This window comes from Centropristis striata, chromosome 13 (assembly GCF_030273125.1).
Source record: "Centropristis striata isolate RG_2023a ecotype Rhode Island chromosome 13, C.striata_1.0, whole genome shotgun sequence".
NCBI classification, from domain to species: domain Eukaryota; kingdom Metazoa; phylum Chordata; class Actinopteri; order Perciformes; family Serranidae; genus Centropristis; species Centropristis striata.
The window spans coordinates 11099944-11117556 of record NC_081529.1 but is presented as its reverse complement, the minus strand read 5'-3'; the positions used below and the strand labels follow the sequence as shown (position 1 = coordinate 11117556).

General features: G+C 38.7%; 1 protein-coding gene across 1 annotated transcript; it reads left to right on the top strand.

Annotated features, from left to right (window-relative positions):
- The first annotated feature begins 1985 nt into the window (after positions 1 to 1985).
- LOC131982950 (beta-1,4 N-acetylgalactosaminyltransferase 2-like) lies at positions 1986 to 16423 on the top strand. Its single transcript, XM_059347547.1, has 11 exons — positions 1986 to 2122; positions 2273 to 2374; positions 3941 to 4047; positions 5047 to 5084; positions 6835 to 6901; positions 12762 to 12875; positions 13123 to 13209; positions 14073 to 14254; positions 14767 to 14910; positions 15782 to 16010; positions 16118 to 16423. The coding sequence occupies exons 1-11, from the start codon at positions 1986 to 1988 to the stop codon at positions 16312 to 16314; spliced, it is 1404 nt and encodes a 467-aa protein (XP_059203530.1). The 3' UTR covers positions 16315 to 16423.
- The last annotated feature ends 1190 nt before the right edge of the window (positions 16424 to 17613 follow it).

Sequence of the window (17613 nt, the reverse complement as noted above, 5' to 3'; positions counted from 1 at the left end):
TCCCTCGAGGGTGACTGGCGGGCGGCGCCCCTTCAGCAGATGTCGCTGTAGGCGACCGCCTATATCGCCTATGCCTAGAGCCGGCCCTGATGTGTGATGTTACTTAATTGTAGCCTAACAGCGTTTTTTTGGTTTTCTATTAAATGGGCTGCACTTATATAGCGCTTTTATCCAAAGCGCTTTACACTACAGACTGCACTCATTCACCCGTTCACACACACATTCATACTGGTGGCAGAGGCTATCCTACAACGATGCCACCTGCCACCATTGGGAATTCATTCACACGCCGATGAACGCAGCATCAGGAGCCATTTGGGGTTCAGTATGTTGCCCAAGGATACTACGACACGTAGGCTGCCATGGTCGGGGATCGAACCAACGACATTCCAATCATTGAGTGACCACTCTACCAACTGAGCCACAGCCGCCCAATCCAATATTATCTCAAATTTTATCTGTGATACATGTTTTTTTTACTGGCAGCTTCAAGTCCTCATTGACAGGGCAACTAGTGAACTGTTTTTGCGACAATCTTTTTTTAAATATTTTTAAATCTAACTAAAATGTATCTTATACTGGATTCAAGGTAGAAATGAATAGGCAAATTATGCAAAGCAAGTCAAATAAATTAAACAAAAACATAGTTTAGGGCTGACTTTTTTTCTTATAATTATTCTTGATGTCCTTCACACCTTGTAACCTGAACTGCCAGTGTTCAGAGAGAAACTAAAGTAATTTTACTGTTGATTTTTCTTCTTCTCATACCCCTAACCTTTCACTGATAACTGGTTCATCGACATTAAAACAAATACTGGTTCTAAGGATCGTGTAGAAGTAAATGTGATATGTTGTAAAAGGAGCTAGATGAAACTCGGAAGGCTAGCCCCGCCCAGACCTTGTCTGTTGTTTTTCTTCCTTGTATAAAATACTGTTTGGAAACAGGATACAGTCCTAGTGTAAACTGCAATGGAGCTCATCTTTAACTGGACTCAGAATTGGACGTAAAATTATTTTTCTTCCACCACAGGAAAAGGAGAACAGTAAGCAATCTTGTAAGGAAGCTGTTTAACCTGCCATCAGCTGTTTGATGTTTGTTAAAAGTAAATGGGTTTTTGATGGCTCAGTTTACAGTGGCCCGCAAAAATGTTTTATCTTGCTTTAAAGAAAAGATCTTTAATTGTGTGTTTTTTTTCTTCTGTGTTTATTTAGTCTGTTTCACATGCGAGATACGAGAGGAGGCTTGAGAAGAGAAAATGGTAAGAACTAATGATTTCATAATATTACTATAAACATATAATGTTAGTATGTCACCCATCTTAACAATGTCTATGGTCTAAATGTATCTTATACTGGATTCAAGGTAGAAATTAATAGGCAAATTATGAAAAACAAATCAAATACATTCAAACAAAAACATAGTTACATGTTAAGTTTTTTTTTAGATTTGTTTGGCTGACTTTTTCCTCATGATTACTCTTGATTTCCTTCACACCCTGTAACCTGAACTGCCAATGTTCAGAGAGAAATTAAAGTAATTTTACTGTTGATTTCTGTGTTCTGTGTGTTACTTAACCTTCCTCTTGTGTTAGGGTGTTTTTAGGTTTTAAATGCATAAAATTACCTCATAACATTTGTTTATTGCATCAAGGCTTTTTGACTTAACCTCTATTTAAACAAAATAAAACAAAATAAACAATTTGACTAAATTATAAAATGCCCTGTTGAAAATTATAACACATCTGATTAGTCTGATGCAATAAGAACAGAAAGGCAAATGTATTCTGCTTATTCAAAACATATCTCTGATCGAAATGAATAGGCAAACTATGGAAAGCAAGCCAAAAAATACTGTTTGGAAACTCATCTTACATGTAAATGTTTTTGGTGGCTCAATTTACAGTGGCCGTACCTTTTTTATGTGGCTTCAGTAAATCATAGTTCAAGAATTATGGGCAGAAATGTAAACGTGTGTCTCTCTACAGATGGCTGTGTTCAACAGAGGACCACTGCAGACCGCTGCTGCTTTGTGTGTGATCATCCTGCTGACTTTTTATTTCATGATATTCCATAACTTTCCTGGAGAGCTAACCAAAATGCTTTCCACTACACAAAAACTGAGGTAAGGTCCACTCTGTGTACGTTTGCACACAATGACCTTTGAACTGCAGCTGTTAAGTGATTGTATGACAAAGAAGAAAATGTATTTGTGTTCCATCAGGTCTTCCACTTTGTCAGCCCTGAGTCATCCTTCCCAACCTGTTTCATGCAGCTGCCCTCATGGGTCAGAGCTCCTCAAAGATCACCTCCCCAAGGATCAGAGCGAGGAACTGCTGGAACGCCGAGCTAAGGAGTTCCAAAAACAAAAAAAGAGGTAGTGGGATGTATAGAAAGTTTCTGTTAGCAGGAAAAACAATGACTATGACTACAGGGCTTAACTGATACATAAAGGATGAGACCTTAGGCTTGGATGATCTAGTGCATGTGGTCTATTTGCATGGTGCAAATCCATTTAAGCTATATCTAACTCAATTTGACTATTAAATATATAATTATATTATAATTATAGTCATAATTGCACATTAATTGGGCATGTTTAGGGTGTAACATGAATTAAATCAATTAGTCTCATCTCAAATTGGTGCATTTCAAAGCTTAAAAATAAATTTTAAAAATAGTTAAAAGTAGTTTTTCATAAAAAGAAAACATTTGAAAATGTAAACTAATATTTTTTAAAAATTCATGTCATGTAAAACCATTTTATTTTATATGTATGTCTTTTCCAATGTACACAAACGTTTTAACATGCATTTTTTTTATGAAAAATTAGTGAATTGTCCTCATTGAACCAACCTGTTAGCGGTAAAGAACACCATTGAACTAAATATCGATTGAAATGGCTATTAATGGAGTTAATCATGAAATATAAACAAGGTTTATTGGGATTTTTTTTAGTTTCTGACACTTTGGAATAATTAAACATGCCCTGGGTCAAATTGACCCACAAACATTTTTTCTGTTGCTATTTCCTGAGAGACGAATATAACAGGAGGGTTAAAAGCCAGGTTTAGGGGCATTGCCATAATCCATCCACTATTAATCAGAATGTTTTATTCCTATGACCCAACCTGCAGTGCTCATTGTGTGTAAGCATGTTGTGTACACTTTAAATAGCAGGAAGATACTGCGCCATAGAATCTGGGGCAGTCTTTTGTTTGATACTGCCGTAATTGATATCTGCGCCTCAAGACAGTGATATGCCAGTCAGGAATGTGATATCATTGACCAACACACCCATGGGCAGAGGTGGGACCAAGTCATTGTTTTGCAAGTCTTTGCCCTCATGTATGCTTTTAAAATCTGTATTTATTCATCAAAACTTTTTTATGCATAAACATTCTTTAAACACATTTGAAAAAAACAAAACAAGACAAATAAGTGTGTGTGTGTGTGTGTGTGTGTGTGTGTGTGTGTGCTCGACCCACATGTTTTGCCTACTGCAAAATTCGTTTTTTGTTGACCATTTTCTAGTTTTTATACCTGAACAAAACTATCTTTGGTATCATTTTTGCCAACTGGGCGCCGTTTTTTGACAGTTCTTCTTCCATTGGTTGTCCTGCAATTTGATTGGATGGATAATCGGGCCTAAGATATTCTCTTGATACGAATAACTTTGACTGAGGTCTAATAGATGGACCTAATAGATTAACATACATTTTTACACAGTAAGGACTGTAGAGGTTGCCCTCCATCACTTCTACTGAAAGCACTTAAGGGCCAGTAAGAATTTGAGAAATGATTACTGCAGGAGAACCCTGTTTCAGGGTTCATATTTGAAAATTTGTGAACTTTTCCTTCAGGTATGAACTTGCCATCTCTGATCTGTGGTTATTACCCTTAAACTGGCACCTGCACCTGAGTTGTTTACCTCTCCCAACAGGGCTACTTCTGAACTATCCAGACTACTGTTGGCTATGCCTAACTCTCCTCTGCAGTATCCTATCCAGGGTTTTAAAGTACGGCCTTTGACCTCCACTCTCATACCAGGTATGCTGTATATATCGTATAGCTCAGAGAGAATTGTTATCCATTAGAAGGTTGTACATTGTAATTACACAATAGTAAATCAGAGACATGGAAAAATATAGTGAAAAATGAATGTATCCATTAGGGAATTAACTTCTGAAAAAAAATGTGTCGACTCAAAGAGAACAACATCAGACAACAGGGATTTAAGCTGAATCCCATTACCACCCATTACCCATTACCCCTACCCCTTACCCCTCCGCCTTGTTTTTGACCATTCATGTGAGGGGTAGGGTTGTCCCATTTGGGTTAAGTGCTAGGGCCAAGGAAGCTTCCGAAGGACCACACTTGTAAGGGAGGGCTTTGAAGCTTTCCCAGCATCCCTCGTGTAAACTGTCACAGAAGTAGATGTATGTGTCTGTAACTTGTGTGGACGGCATTTTGGATTGTGTTGATGAACATTCTTACCCCTACCACCATCAACTCTGTATTGAGCGGCAAGGGGAAGACTTAGACAGAGTGGTAAGGAAAGGGTGGTAATGGGATTCAGCCTAAGTCAAGTCTTGAATACATGGCTGGATTATACGTTGAAATGAACGATCATACTGTAGGCTATGTTCAGACAGCAGGCAAATAGATGTTGATTGATGCAGATTGTTCCCAAATCTGATCTTTTCGACTGTCTTTTGGAAACGAACAAAACAGATTTATGTATCCACCTATCGACATGATGTAGTTACATTTCCTGTAACCAGTGTAGCATGAAAACAAGGCGGAATTTGCAAGCAAGCTTACCACCCAGCCATTGGCTAGTCAGGTATCTTGTTTGCCAATTCCACCATGCTATCCTCGCTGCTAGGAAGGCTACTTTGTAGGGAGGAGGGCAGACAACAGCTCCAATGACGGAAAAGCTAGCTAGCTAACCAGACAGAAGGATGTTACCTGCTGTAAAAGTCAACAAAGCAAGAAATGAATGTGAGTAATACCAAAGAATGAAACATGCGGCCATTTTAATTTCAGGTTTAGCACTGCATGCAGGACAAAGAAGCAGCTACAAGGTTGGTGTGATCCCATGTAAGATTCAACAGATCTGGGTCTTTCTCACCCAGATCAACCTGGTAGAATGGTATCGTTTGGCTGGATGCCTTTTGGTGTGTTGTCACTTCTATTGTAAAGAAATACCCATACTATCTTCAATTTAATGTATTTATTCATTTATTGATCATGAACCATGATCACAACATACAAAACCTGTTTCTTATCTGCCACAATGTAAAGTGGGGCGTGTAGCAAAAATTTCTGAGGACGTGCACAACCGACCCAAACCATGGCATGATACACTAGGCTGACATCATGCAGTTGTGTTGTTACAAGCAAGTTTATTTTAGCCTTAAGGACTCAAGTACGGATCTCATAATTACGAGATCCTGATCTCATAATTACGAGATCCTTGTAAGATAAAGAAAAAGGAAACGTCTGTAAATCCTCTCTCAGTGGCAATGATGGCGCAATCGCAGTTAATCTGCTACTACTGCCTTCTCGGTTTGAGACACTGGGAAATACTGATGTTTCTTAAAAATGAGGATGGTATTAATATTAGTATGTCAACACTGCGTACGAATCGACATGCCATAAGAAGTTGGGGCCTAGATTTGTGTACAGGCCTCTTCTTAGACGGTTCCGTTTCCTCAGCTGTACTCCTTGAGCATCTAGGATTTTTAACAGGTGCCGTACAGTTCTCTGAGTCACTACCAAACCAGATTGGATGCATTTCAAATGCATGAATTTGTATCCATGAAGCATCCCGTGTTGGTTCAACTGCTCCTGCAGAAAGAGAGCGACATCCAGCACGTCAGACTGGGCTTTCCGCCTGAACAGTCCTAACGACTTGAGATGCCTGCGCAGTGTTGACATACTAATATTAATACCATCCTCATTTTTAAGAAACATCAGTATTTCCCAGTGTCTCAAACCGAGAAGGTAGTAGTAGCAGATTAACTGCGATGGCACCATCATTGCCACTGAGAGAGGGTTTACAGATGTTTCCTTTTTCTTTATCTTACGAGGATCTCGTAATTACGAGATCAGGATCTCGTAATTAAGAGAAAAGGCGTCTATTTTTTTTTTTATCCAGTGAATGCAATGCGCTTCCATACTCAAGGGGTTGGCCTTTTTGAAATTCCTCTCAGAACACCCAAGAGTGAGCCTTCCACACTCTGTACAACTGCTGGATCAGGCCCTGGGGAGAGGACTGGCTGTAGGCTGTCAAAAAAGATTGGATAGAGAACTGTAGTCAAAAGCGTAGAGAGGGAGGAGGAGAGGGAGATAAGAAGAGTATACTGTGAGTTCCTCTGTCATATTTGTGTCTTTTAACCTACATCTACACACACACACACACACACCTACTGTATTACACTGCCCTGCCCTGTGTCTTGGCCTTATTAATACTATGGTCTTGGCACAGAATGTTAGGACAAAGGATTATAACAACACTTGCCTGTCCTTTCTTGCTCTGATTACCTGATTTTGTTGTTGTGGTTTGGGGCTTGTCTTCTTTCAGCTTGGGAAGGTGGAATTGTGTTTCAACTGCTGCTCAGCAATTTCCTGAGGGATGAATAGCATTAATATTATCTGCTTGCAAACAATTTTCCCTTGTAATTGGTGGACAAATTCTACTTGGGGTGGCATATTTGATATGCCCTCTAAACTGTCATACTGTAATATTAGCTGTAAAATTAAATGTAATTAAATAATTTTGCCGGTATGTGTACTTTGAGTGCTCTGGTTTATTCAGTGTGTCTACTCTAGGTGGCCCTAGATGTGTCCAAAGGGGTTCTGACCACTGAGATTCCAGCCGAAGGGGTCAAGGTCCAAGGTGAGATTCCAATAACAAACAACTTTAACTCTTTGAGAGTAAGAGTAGATGCTGGCTACTGTCATATCATGGTTTCGGACAAATTCATGGATTTTTCTCTTACCTAAATTTTAATATGACACTTGAAAATGGCTGTCTATCACCACGAAATTTCTCATAACAATTTGCCATTATACTTATTGTCCCCCTGAATGGAGGAACATAGCTGCATACCAAATAAACAAAATAAAAAAATAGAATAGAATGTTATGTAAGCATGATTATTATTTACAGAACTAAAACATTGCTATTGCCCTTTAAGATTAATATTACAACTCAAATTCTCAAAAAGTTGGGACACTATTTTAAATGTAAATAAAAGAGATTTTAATGTTCAAATAAAATGTATTACTGTTTACCTGCAATCCGTTCCGAAAAAGTTGGGAGTCATGCCCGCTTGGCTGTCAGCTGGCCTGAGAACCACGCCAAGCCCAACCAATCACTATCACACACACACAACAAGGTGGTCCATTTAAACTGTTCTGCCTCTCATTCCTCCTGCATCGTCTCACTCTGCTGCGTTAAACCTCCCTCCACCACCCCAAGCGCCACCTGCACAAGTCAGAGCAACAGAATTTTCTGGGATGAATTATTTGTAGGGCCGGGACTCGATTAAAAAAATTAATCTAATTAATTAAAGGCTTTGTAATTAATTAATTGAAATTAATCGCATTTTAATCGCATATATTTAACCTGAGAACAGTTAAAAGTAATTTTTTTCACATGGATTTTAGTATACCATTGAATAATGACTGAATACATAAGCTTAAGCAACAAAAATATTGTTTATTTTTGTTCAAGTCCAACAGACCAGTGCATTTTTTGCCATTAAGTGTAGCAATAGCATATTTAGAAATATAGTACATTTCAGAAATTCAGGTAGCCTATAGGTAGGTAGACCTTCTGTAAACTATAATACTTTGTTTTTTTAAGTAAGTCAGAACATTGGAAACCCTGACTATTTGAAAACATCTCTCTGTTGGAGGATCTTCAGAGGCCTTATCAACGCTTCCATCCGTTGGTTTTTTGTAACAAAATGTCCCATCATTCACGGGGCCAACCAAAGCGGTCTCATCAGCTTCTTCCTTCATGTTCACTGTGGTTTGTTGTTGTCTGAACTCATGAACGCTAGTTGGTGCTCCAGTATAATCGGTCCGCCTGAAACTCATCCAGTGAGAAACGTTCCACGGTGCAACAATAAGTGCGATTAAAATGCATCAATTTTTTTAATGTGTTAATTTTTGTGTAATTAATTAATCTTAATTAACGCGTTAAAGTCCCGGCCCGAATTATTTGCAATGTTGTAATGTCTGCAAGTGTCAGTACTATTGCATATAGCATATTCAGGTTCTACTCTGCATGTCACTTGGGGATTGAATGTTGCACTCTCAACCAGAATCTGTTGCGTGTTGCACAGATACTACCTGATAGCTCTCTAGAGCAGAACCCACACTGTCAAATACAACTGTATAAAACATCTTGCAATAAATGGTTAAAATCTATGACGAGAGTATTGCTGACTGAACTAAGTATTTAGGATCTGAGGACAGCAATTGTTGAAATACTTTCAAAAAGCCAACAGGCGGTTGTAAAAAAAAAAAAAAAAAACTCCGGTCCTATCTATCAATACAAACTGATTTCTCACTTTATTTATTACCTCAGAAAAAAAAATGATTGTAGCAACATTATGGTCTCAATTGCTAGTTTCCCGTCTTTTTAAGTACAATATGATGTTAATTGTGTAAATAATGATCCCATTTAGAAGAAAATAGATGATAAAGAAGCTTATGATTTGTGGTGTGGCTACCTGTGATTGATATGGCTAGAAGCATAGCAAAACAATGTGTATCCATGGCACTGTGTACATCTACATTGTCAAAGTACGTGGCTCAGAAGGCAGGACTCAAATGCACAACAAAGATCAAGTTCCAATAATCAAAAGGCATTTATTCCAGAAACAAGGTCGGTACACAGGCAAAAAGGCAAGCAATATTTCAAACACGACAAGACAAGACACATCTGTGGGAGACACAATCAAGGATCAGGTGCACACAGACAAGTGCATCTCATGTCCCTTATTTTATGTCTCCTCTATCCTCGCTTGAACCGGGAGTTATTTTGTGTGCGCCATCTTTACGACCATCCCAAAGCTCTTATTTGTGCTCGGAGGACAGAGGAGGCATATCAGAGGAGCCATAAGTGAGGATACATGCGAGCATCCCATGCAGAAGTCTTTTAGCGGTGGCCCTGCCCCCTGACTTATTGATTAGACGCTGCAGCTGATCGGACTGATCCTATACATCGCAACATCACTGTAGTTTCAAACTGGAGTGAAGACAGATTACAGATTAAACTCAAATGTGTCACCACAAGTTTTATATTTTATTTATATGATTCGCCATGTAGTTAATGTAGTTGTAATGTAGTTAAAATCTGTTTTATTGTGGCTCTGAACAACAAAAAGACCACAAACATATTTCTACTTTGATAATAAATTAAAAGAAAGATCACTCTAGAAGCTTTTTTCCCTTTTGTGATCTGTTATTTCCTCCATTCAGATTTACTATGGATATTATTAAAGGACAAAAACAAAACAGTAGAGTCTGTCCGTCAGCAAGAAACCCTTTTACATCGTTTGTCATTTCCATCAGTCCCACGTGAGGCTGACCATTGCTGACTGTAGTTTTGATCCGAGTGACATCATTTACATTTTCCCTTAATCATATAACCTAATTAAACATTGGCCGGTCTTCCGCGGACACAATCATGTTCTGGGATATTAAATAATGAGTTTATCACCCAGATCGTCTACTACGACGGCGTATTAGGGCAAGTATGAAAAAATAAATAAATATAGACCCAGGGGAGAAGGGCCCAGTCACCATGGCATGCGTAAAAACACATAGCATGAGGTGATGGTATTACATCACCACATTTCATTCGTTTCTACCCGTGGGATGTCTCCTGCTTTTCTATGACTCATTTTTTTTTGGGTGTTTTATCAGAGCGATTTTTTAAGAGGGATTTGACTGCGTGCTCCCCTCCTCTTCACGCTCACACTGAGTGCTGTCTTTTCGACCCTCCTCTGCTCCTTGCTTGAACCAGTTTGTCGTTGTCTGTGTTTTCGTCTCAGATCTTTTCACCGTGTGCTTTCAGTTCATGAAAGTTTATTTGAACATTTTGGTTTAAATTTAAAAATGTCTTGTTCAGCGTCCGGTTGTACTAAAAGACACTCCAAAGGGTCGGCTGTTCAATTTTTGCGCCAAGTAACGTACATTTTTTTGTTTAGATACACCCGTCTTTGTGTCTCCCGAGTCCAAATATGGGCTGTATCCCAAAGTCAAGGATCCTTCCTTCGGAGCCGGGTCCTCCAGAGACGAGGCCAGAGTCCTTCCTTTCACTGTATTAAGGTGTGCGTTGTTGCGTTATCGGACGGTCCTGCTTAAATTCAGCGCTGCAATTTGAAAACCAGTTCACGACATGGATGTGGCTTTGGCATCAGCACTCTTCCACATATTTGTGTAAATGGAAGAAGGTGCTTCAAGGTTGAATCTCCACGATTTAGCAAAAAAAAAAAAACGCCACAAGGTGGATTAAACCTGAATATTTCACAGGTGGCAATCTCCGTGTCTGAGCATGGAGGTCAACCAGGAAGTGCCTTAAGCCTGCAATCCACCGAAAATTCCAGTAGGGGGTGCTAAGTTTGGCTGCAAAAAAAATCTGCCCATTCATTTCAGTGCAAAATTTGAAAACTTCTCACTTGATTTATTACCTCAGAAAAAAATTTCAGGACAACACTATGGTCTCAATCGCTAGTAAAAAATGATCTTCAAGACAATTTGATGTCAATAGCTCTAATAATGGCCCCATTTAGAAGAAAATAGAAAATAAAGAATCGTATTCGTATTTCTCGAATCGTATTCGCATTTCTAGCTTTAATTGACAGGTCACTGACAAGGCGAGCCGTCACCAGGAGAGAAGCAGAGCAATGCGTATCCATGGAAACGTGTCAATAAAGATATATATAACGTTATATAGATATAAAAGAGGACGTTTACCGATTTGGTCTCATAACTTTGACCCTTTCACTGTATTTTCACTTAATGACAGTTTATTTGAACGTTTTGTTCAGTAAAAATGTCTTGTTCAGCGTTTGGTTGGACTAACAGACACTCCAAGGAGTCGCTGCTCAGTTTTCTGTGGTAAGTAACATACATTTTGTTTTTGTTTTTTGCTAGCCAAAACTAACATCCCAGTTGATGCTCCAATTGAATTAGCAGCGGCTTCTCTCAGTCAGGTTGAGGTGTAGAGAGGCGTGTAGTCGGTGTGGTTAGATCCCTCGCGCTCCTTCACAGTCCAAATATGGTCTGCTCCCCGTATCGGAAACAAGATACGCTGAACTCGAGGCTTCCAACGGGCAGTCCACAAACCAATGGGTGACGTCACGGTGACTACGTCCATTATTTATATACAGTCTATGATATTTCACTGATCCTGGCTGAATTTTGCTGCTACTCACTTTCATAAAAGCAGCGGCACATAACTCACCATGGAGATGTTTTCTGTGATTTGTTTAAATTTTATTTTACAGTACTGTACAATAACAGTTGTTTATTAATAAAAATAACGGATATTAGCAGGCCTGTTAACACAATAAACATTTATTGTTAACACTGTTAACACAATAAACATTTATCAATTAAGTCTCTGAATGGCGTAGCTACGTATACTTTGCACATAGTACATCATCATCTAATGCATATGCATTAACAATAACTTTAGCCGACTGAGACACATCAATTAACTTAACTGGCAATGTATCAAGATGATGTTTATTATCTTTCAGCTAAATATTCTGGCATTTGTTTATGCATATGTTTTGCTTGACTTTGGCACTTTTCGCTGTTTCTTCACTCACCGCTAAATCTCCAGGTAGACAGGTGTGTGCAAGGCTTTATGGGTAGTCGGAGCGCACGGAGGATACACACATGCATCCTTGGAATTTGGGCAAAAGAAGGACTCTGTCCTCCGGAGGATCCTGAACAGTGGGACAGTCCTTCGGCAGATATCGATGTCATCGTATCCTTCAAATTCAGCCATTTGAGGATCCTTCCTTGACATTGGGATACAGTAATGGTCTCTTCCACTTTCAAAAAAACAAAGATGGCGTCATCCGTAGCGCTAAAACTCGATGCTTCAAACAGGCAGTCCCAAAACCAATGGGTGATGTCACAGTGACTACGTCCATTATTTACATACAGTCTATGCTTTGAAGCCATGCTGGTGTAACACATGCAGAATATGGCTTGACATTGTCTTGCTCTAATAAGCAGGGACATCATCCCTGAAAAAGACCTCTGGATGGCAGCATATGATGGTCCAAAACATTTACCTTTCAGCATAAATTTTGCCTTAACAAAAATGCAAGTGCTCCCCAGGCGTGTTCACTGGTGTGTAAAAAAGGATGGGTAAAATGCTGATGTAAAATGTTTGAATTTCCCCATTGTGGGACTAATAAGGGAATCAGATACCACAACTTTTTTGAATCAGGGTAATTAAAAAAATAATTAAATGAAGAGGAGGTAGTTTCACTTTTGTCTTTGCAAGTGAAATTCAATCTTTATTCAATCTTTTATATTAGGAATTACATTTTTTATTTCATATAAAAACAACTTGCAGCAAAAAGATATTACACTCCCTCAACACCAAAGATTCATCCTGGCTTAACTTGTAACATCAAACATTTAGAACCAATGTCATTTGCAACTGTTTGGAAATTATTAAACAGCTGACATCTGTGTAACATCCGTATAAATTACAGGTGATGGTAAGACCAGACTGATTGTGGAATCCAGAAGCCTAGAGACCCTCAATGACCTGCTGGCTAACGTGACCTATACCAGCACAGTCTACCATATACACACTGGAGACCTAGGTATGAGTCTAAAGAAATTGGAACCAAACTGGAAAAAATATAATTTAAAAAGGTTTTGCAGAAATACAATTCACAAAATGATGTACATAAGTCCTGATAAAGTAAATGTTATAATTAGTGAAATATGTGGAAAATGTCTGTGATGATCTAACATTCACTAGCAGTTTGAGCCCTTTTTGTACCAAAACAACTAATTTATTAATTCTAAGACACATTGTTGATGGGTTTTTTTTTTTTCTGATTTTAGCCACCTTCCAGTTTGAGGAGCATGAAGCCATGTTTCCCATTACCATCAAACAGCCTCACCTGCCAGTCCTGTACGACATGGGAACAGGTAACATCAACATGTTGGTCTGGAGATTAAAAATTAAGTTAGAGTGGCAAGAAGTATTTTGCTTCAACTTCTCATATGGTGTAATTGTTGATTGTACAATCCAATGGCTACAGAATAATTAACTCATCATATTTTACTGTCTTACACCAGATCGAGAAAATTAAAACTTGATTTTAAGCACAAAAGAAGAGCTTCTGAGTTATCCTACACCAGTAATACAATATAACAGTAGTCTGAATCAAGGTCACACTTTTTTGATGATGCCTTGTATATTTACCACTAGTCACATTTAAAATCAACCTTGAAATGATGCAAGAAGATGAAACTGTAACAGCTTTGGACCAGTTTTATAAAGTATTATGGATATGTTTTATGGACTTATACTAACAAAGTTAGGAAACTCAATCCCAGCTTGCATCTTTTTTGTAGCAGAGAATTAAGTATGATCAAAACGCCCAGCAGCTTTTGAAATATGTAATGTCTGCATAGCACACATTTGCTTTAAAGTACCTTTTTAAAGTCTTTTCATGAATTAATTTTATTGTAATATCTTTCTCAGTTTAGTTCATTGTTTTCTTTTATGTCAAAAGTTAGCTATCTGAAGTTTAGGAACATTTCTAGAAGTGCAAACTGACTTGAAAGTAAGAAAACAGCAACACTATTCTCTTCCCAACACTATGGACACTTTACTTTTCACAGTAACTGACAGTCTTTAATTCAAATTTAGTCCATAATTTTGAAAGCATCGGCTCAATTAACCTTGAAACAGCTCCAATAACTACCCAGCAGGCTCATGTTAAACTGCACTGACAATTCTTGCTACATTGGGTTTGATAGTCTTATCTCTTTTCTTGAAATAACAGATATCAACTCTCACGTCACCATCACCACAAAGACGTTCCTACGCTACCAACAACTCAAGGTGTTGCTGAGGAGCATCCGGCGTTTCTACAGCAACATAAAAGTCATCATTGCAGATGACAGCTTTGAACCAGAGCACATTACTGGAGCACACGTTGAACAGTACTTCATGCCTCCAGCACAGGTACACACACACACACACACACACACACACACACACACAAAAAAAATAGAGAGAGAGAAAAAAAAGAAAATGTGAAATAATATCTGCTTATGTTTACAGTGGTAAGACAACAAGTACTAGCCAATCACAGCACTCTAGAATTTCGTCATATTGATGTTGGTACAGTTGATTTAGACAGTGGGTTGTAAAAACAATAGAAGCTGCCAAACTTGAGCCCTGATTCACAGCTTTTTTGGCCCGCCTGCCTGCCCGACTGAACTAGTGATATTTTCTAGTAAGCTGGAAAGATCTTGTAGTGTGTGACCCCTCGTCACCCGTCAAGATGGCCAGATCTTCTGTATTTAGCTAACTTTTACACATCACGTTTCCATTTTTTCAGATGGAAACAATGAGTTTTGTCACATTTTGACAAGAATCAGTCAGGAGGTAATCAAACCACTGTATGATCACTTGAAATATACAATGTAAATAAAGAAAACGTTTGCAAATGTGAAACCTGTTTCCTACCATAGGGTTGGTTCGCTGGCAGGAATTTGGCTGTCTCCCAGGTTACCACCAAGTACTTCTTGTGGGTGGATGATGACTTTCTGTTTACAGTGAAGACCAAGATAGAGAAACTGGTGGAGGTGATGGAGGCGAACCCTGAACTGGACATGGTGAGAATGAAATGAATGAGGGGTCAGCTTGTGTTGATTATTTCATGTAAAATGTTTTTTGCAGTCAGATGTGCACAGTCACAATGTTACCCCATTTGCATGTCATAGGTGCTCCAGGTCTCTGCTCCTCAAAAAAATACTGTGTATCTGTCTCTTGTTGATCAAATCTTTTATTTTTTTCTGAATAAGTAGAAGTGTTTTAATGCCTTTTATTGTACACGTACAATGAGATTCAGTGTAATGTACCAAGCTACATAAGGGGAATGAAATAGGTGTATAATAATATCAAATATGGTAATAAAAAAGGGTTACAAGGATAAAAAGGCAGCGAAAGGAAACAAGGCCGTTTGTGTTTTATGTGTGTGCATGGATCACATTATGATATCTCTAATAGCACTGTTAATCCTCAGTTGTTTTTGCTACACACGGGTAGTGTTTGTGACTGAATGAGTGAGAGAGTGAGTGGTGCTCGTCCACTGTCCTCTTCTACATTAACAGTGCACACCTATTTTCTAACACGTTGACATTTTCCTCATAAGGACAGCACTTTTACTTCACTCATTTCATATCAAACTGGTGCAAAAATGCTATTGTTCCTCTAATTGGAAATCCTCACTGGGAGCGAAAATTTTCTATGGTGGAGTCCACACTGACTCTGTGACTCCCTGACAAAAGCATGCTAACTACTAATATCCAATATACTCACATCATAGACCCTAGCATTAACTTTTCCTGTAACACATTACCCACAAAATCACATTGATCAAATGCGGTCAGCCATATCCTTGAACTCTTACTGGGCAAGAGGCAGGTACACAGTGTACTGGAGGCCAGTTAATAGCTAATTCTCTCATATCTCTGTACTTCTCAGGTGGGCGGCACAGTAGATGGGAACCAGTTTTACTTCTCTCTTCTCTATGAGGAAGGAGAGGAAAAGGAGGGCGGCTGCCTGTATAGGAAGTCTAAAGAACGGTTCAACTCACTTCCTGGTTATCCACAATGCTTTCTGGCCAATGGGGTGGTCAACTTCTTTCTAGCTCGTACAGATGCAGTCCAGAAGGTGGGATTTGACCCTAAGCTCAAGAGGGTAGCACACTCAGGTAGGTTTAGATCTAGACAGAGTTTCAAGTGGCAGTAAGTCCACACTTTTTGTTGGCCATGAATCAAGCAAACATTGTCCTAAAAGAGTAATTGTCTTTGACTCTAGAGTTCTTCATGGATGGCCTGGGCTCCTTGCTGGTTGCCACATGTAATCACGTGTCTATTGGCCATCAGCCTCACGGAGTCAACTACAAGGACAAGGCTCGCTACAACAACTTTAGAAACCCTGCAGAAAATTACACAGAGTTCTCATTTCAGCTTCATTTCTTCAAAAACCACCTAAAGTGCATCAAATATGGATAGAAAACCACCAGAGGACAATGAGTTACAGTTTTTCCCTGCACAGCTTTCTACTTGTTTTTATTGTGTGGTCCTTTGGGATTAAATGGATGGCACTTATATAGTGCTTTTATCCAAAGCACTTTACACTACAGACTGCTCTACTACTATCTTTCCAACTTACTAGAAAATATCATTAGTTCAGTCAGGCAGGCAGGCAAGCGGGCCAAAATAGCCGATAATCAGGTGTTGTAACTACGCAACGGGGCGTCCAATATGCTGGGGTATCTGATTACAGATACCAATTGCCTCCATCACGGGTCACCAAAAATGTTGGGAATTAAGGATGGCTCTTTTATGAATAAATGATGACCTTGCACAGGGTGTCAAATATATTATTATCATGAATCATCATGAATTATTATCATGAATAATTATTAATTATAAAAAATGATATGACTTGATTTGCTCTAAGTCAGGGCACCACTCTGTAAAACAGAGAAAAATATAGCCAATTCACCTAAATCAGTCTCATAAAGTTATTAAACTATCAATTTGGGACACTGATTATTAATTATGAATATAATTATAATCAAATTACCATATTAATATTTAATAGTGGTTGAAGGAATCGTGAATTCTTGTCACAGCAGAGGCCAGCATATCATTCAGAATGTACAACATTAAATAGACAGCATTTGTAATCAAAAGGTTTTGTAAAAAATCTATCTAAAACAAGTAAAGCAAATATAAGTATAGAGAACTACATTACAAAAGAGAGGGAAACGTGTGTGTGTGTGTGTGGGGGGGTTGACGCTCCTCACACAATGAGTCGTAAAAATTCCGGCTGTGAAGCCAGGTATATCATGTGAAAATCAGTATATGAGCAGGTCAAAGGTTAGTAAGTTAGTTGCATATAAGACTGACTGTCTGTATAAAGATTAACATACAACTTTGGTTGTACCACAAATATCACATAAATATACTTAAAACACACATATAAACCAAATCATTGATTACAGGTAAAATCCTTTCTGCTAAAGTCCTTGCTGATTGCTTATCTTAGCCCAGTTACATTACTCACGAATCCAGTTGAAAAGGGGGGGGAAATCCTTTTTCAGTGGCAGGTGTAATTTGCTGTCTTGCAAATTAAGTTGCTGGTTGCCCTTGTTGTCGAGGTGGAGCTTTCTCTAGCAGTTGCAATGAACTTTGTGTTCATTAAGGCGACTTCGGTGCGCAGAGAAGGTCAGAGTTGCAGTTGGTTCAGAATTCCTTGCGGAAAAGAGATTCTGAATGAGGTCTCACCCTCAGATGAAGAGGATC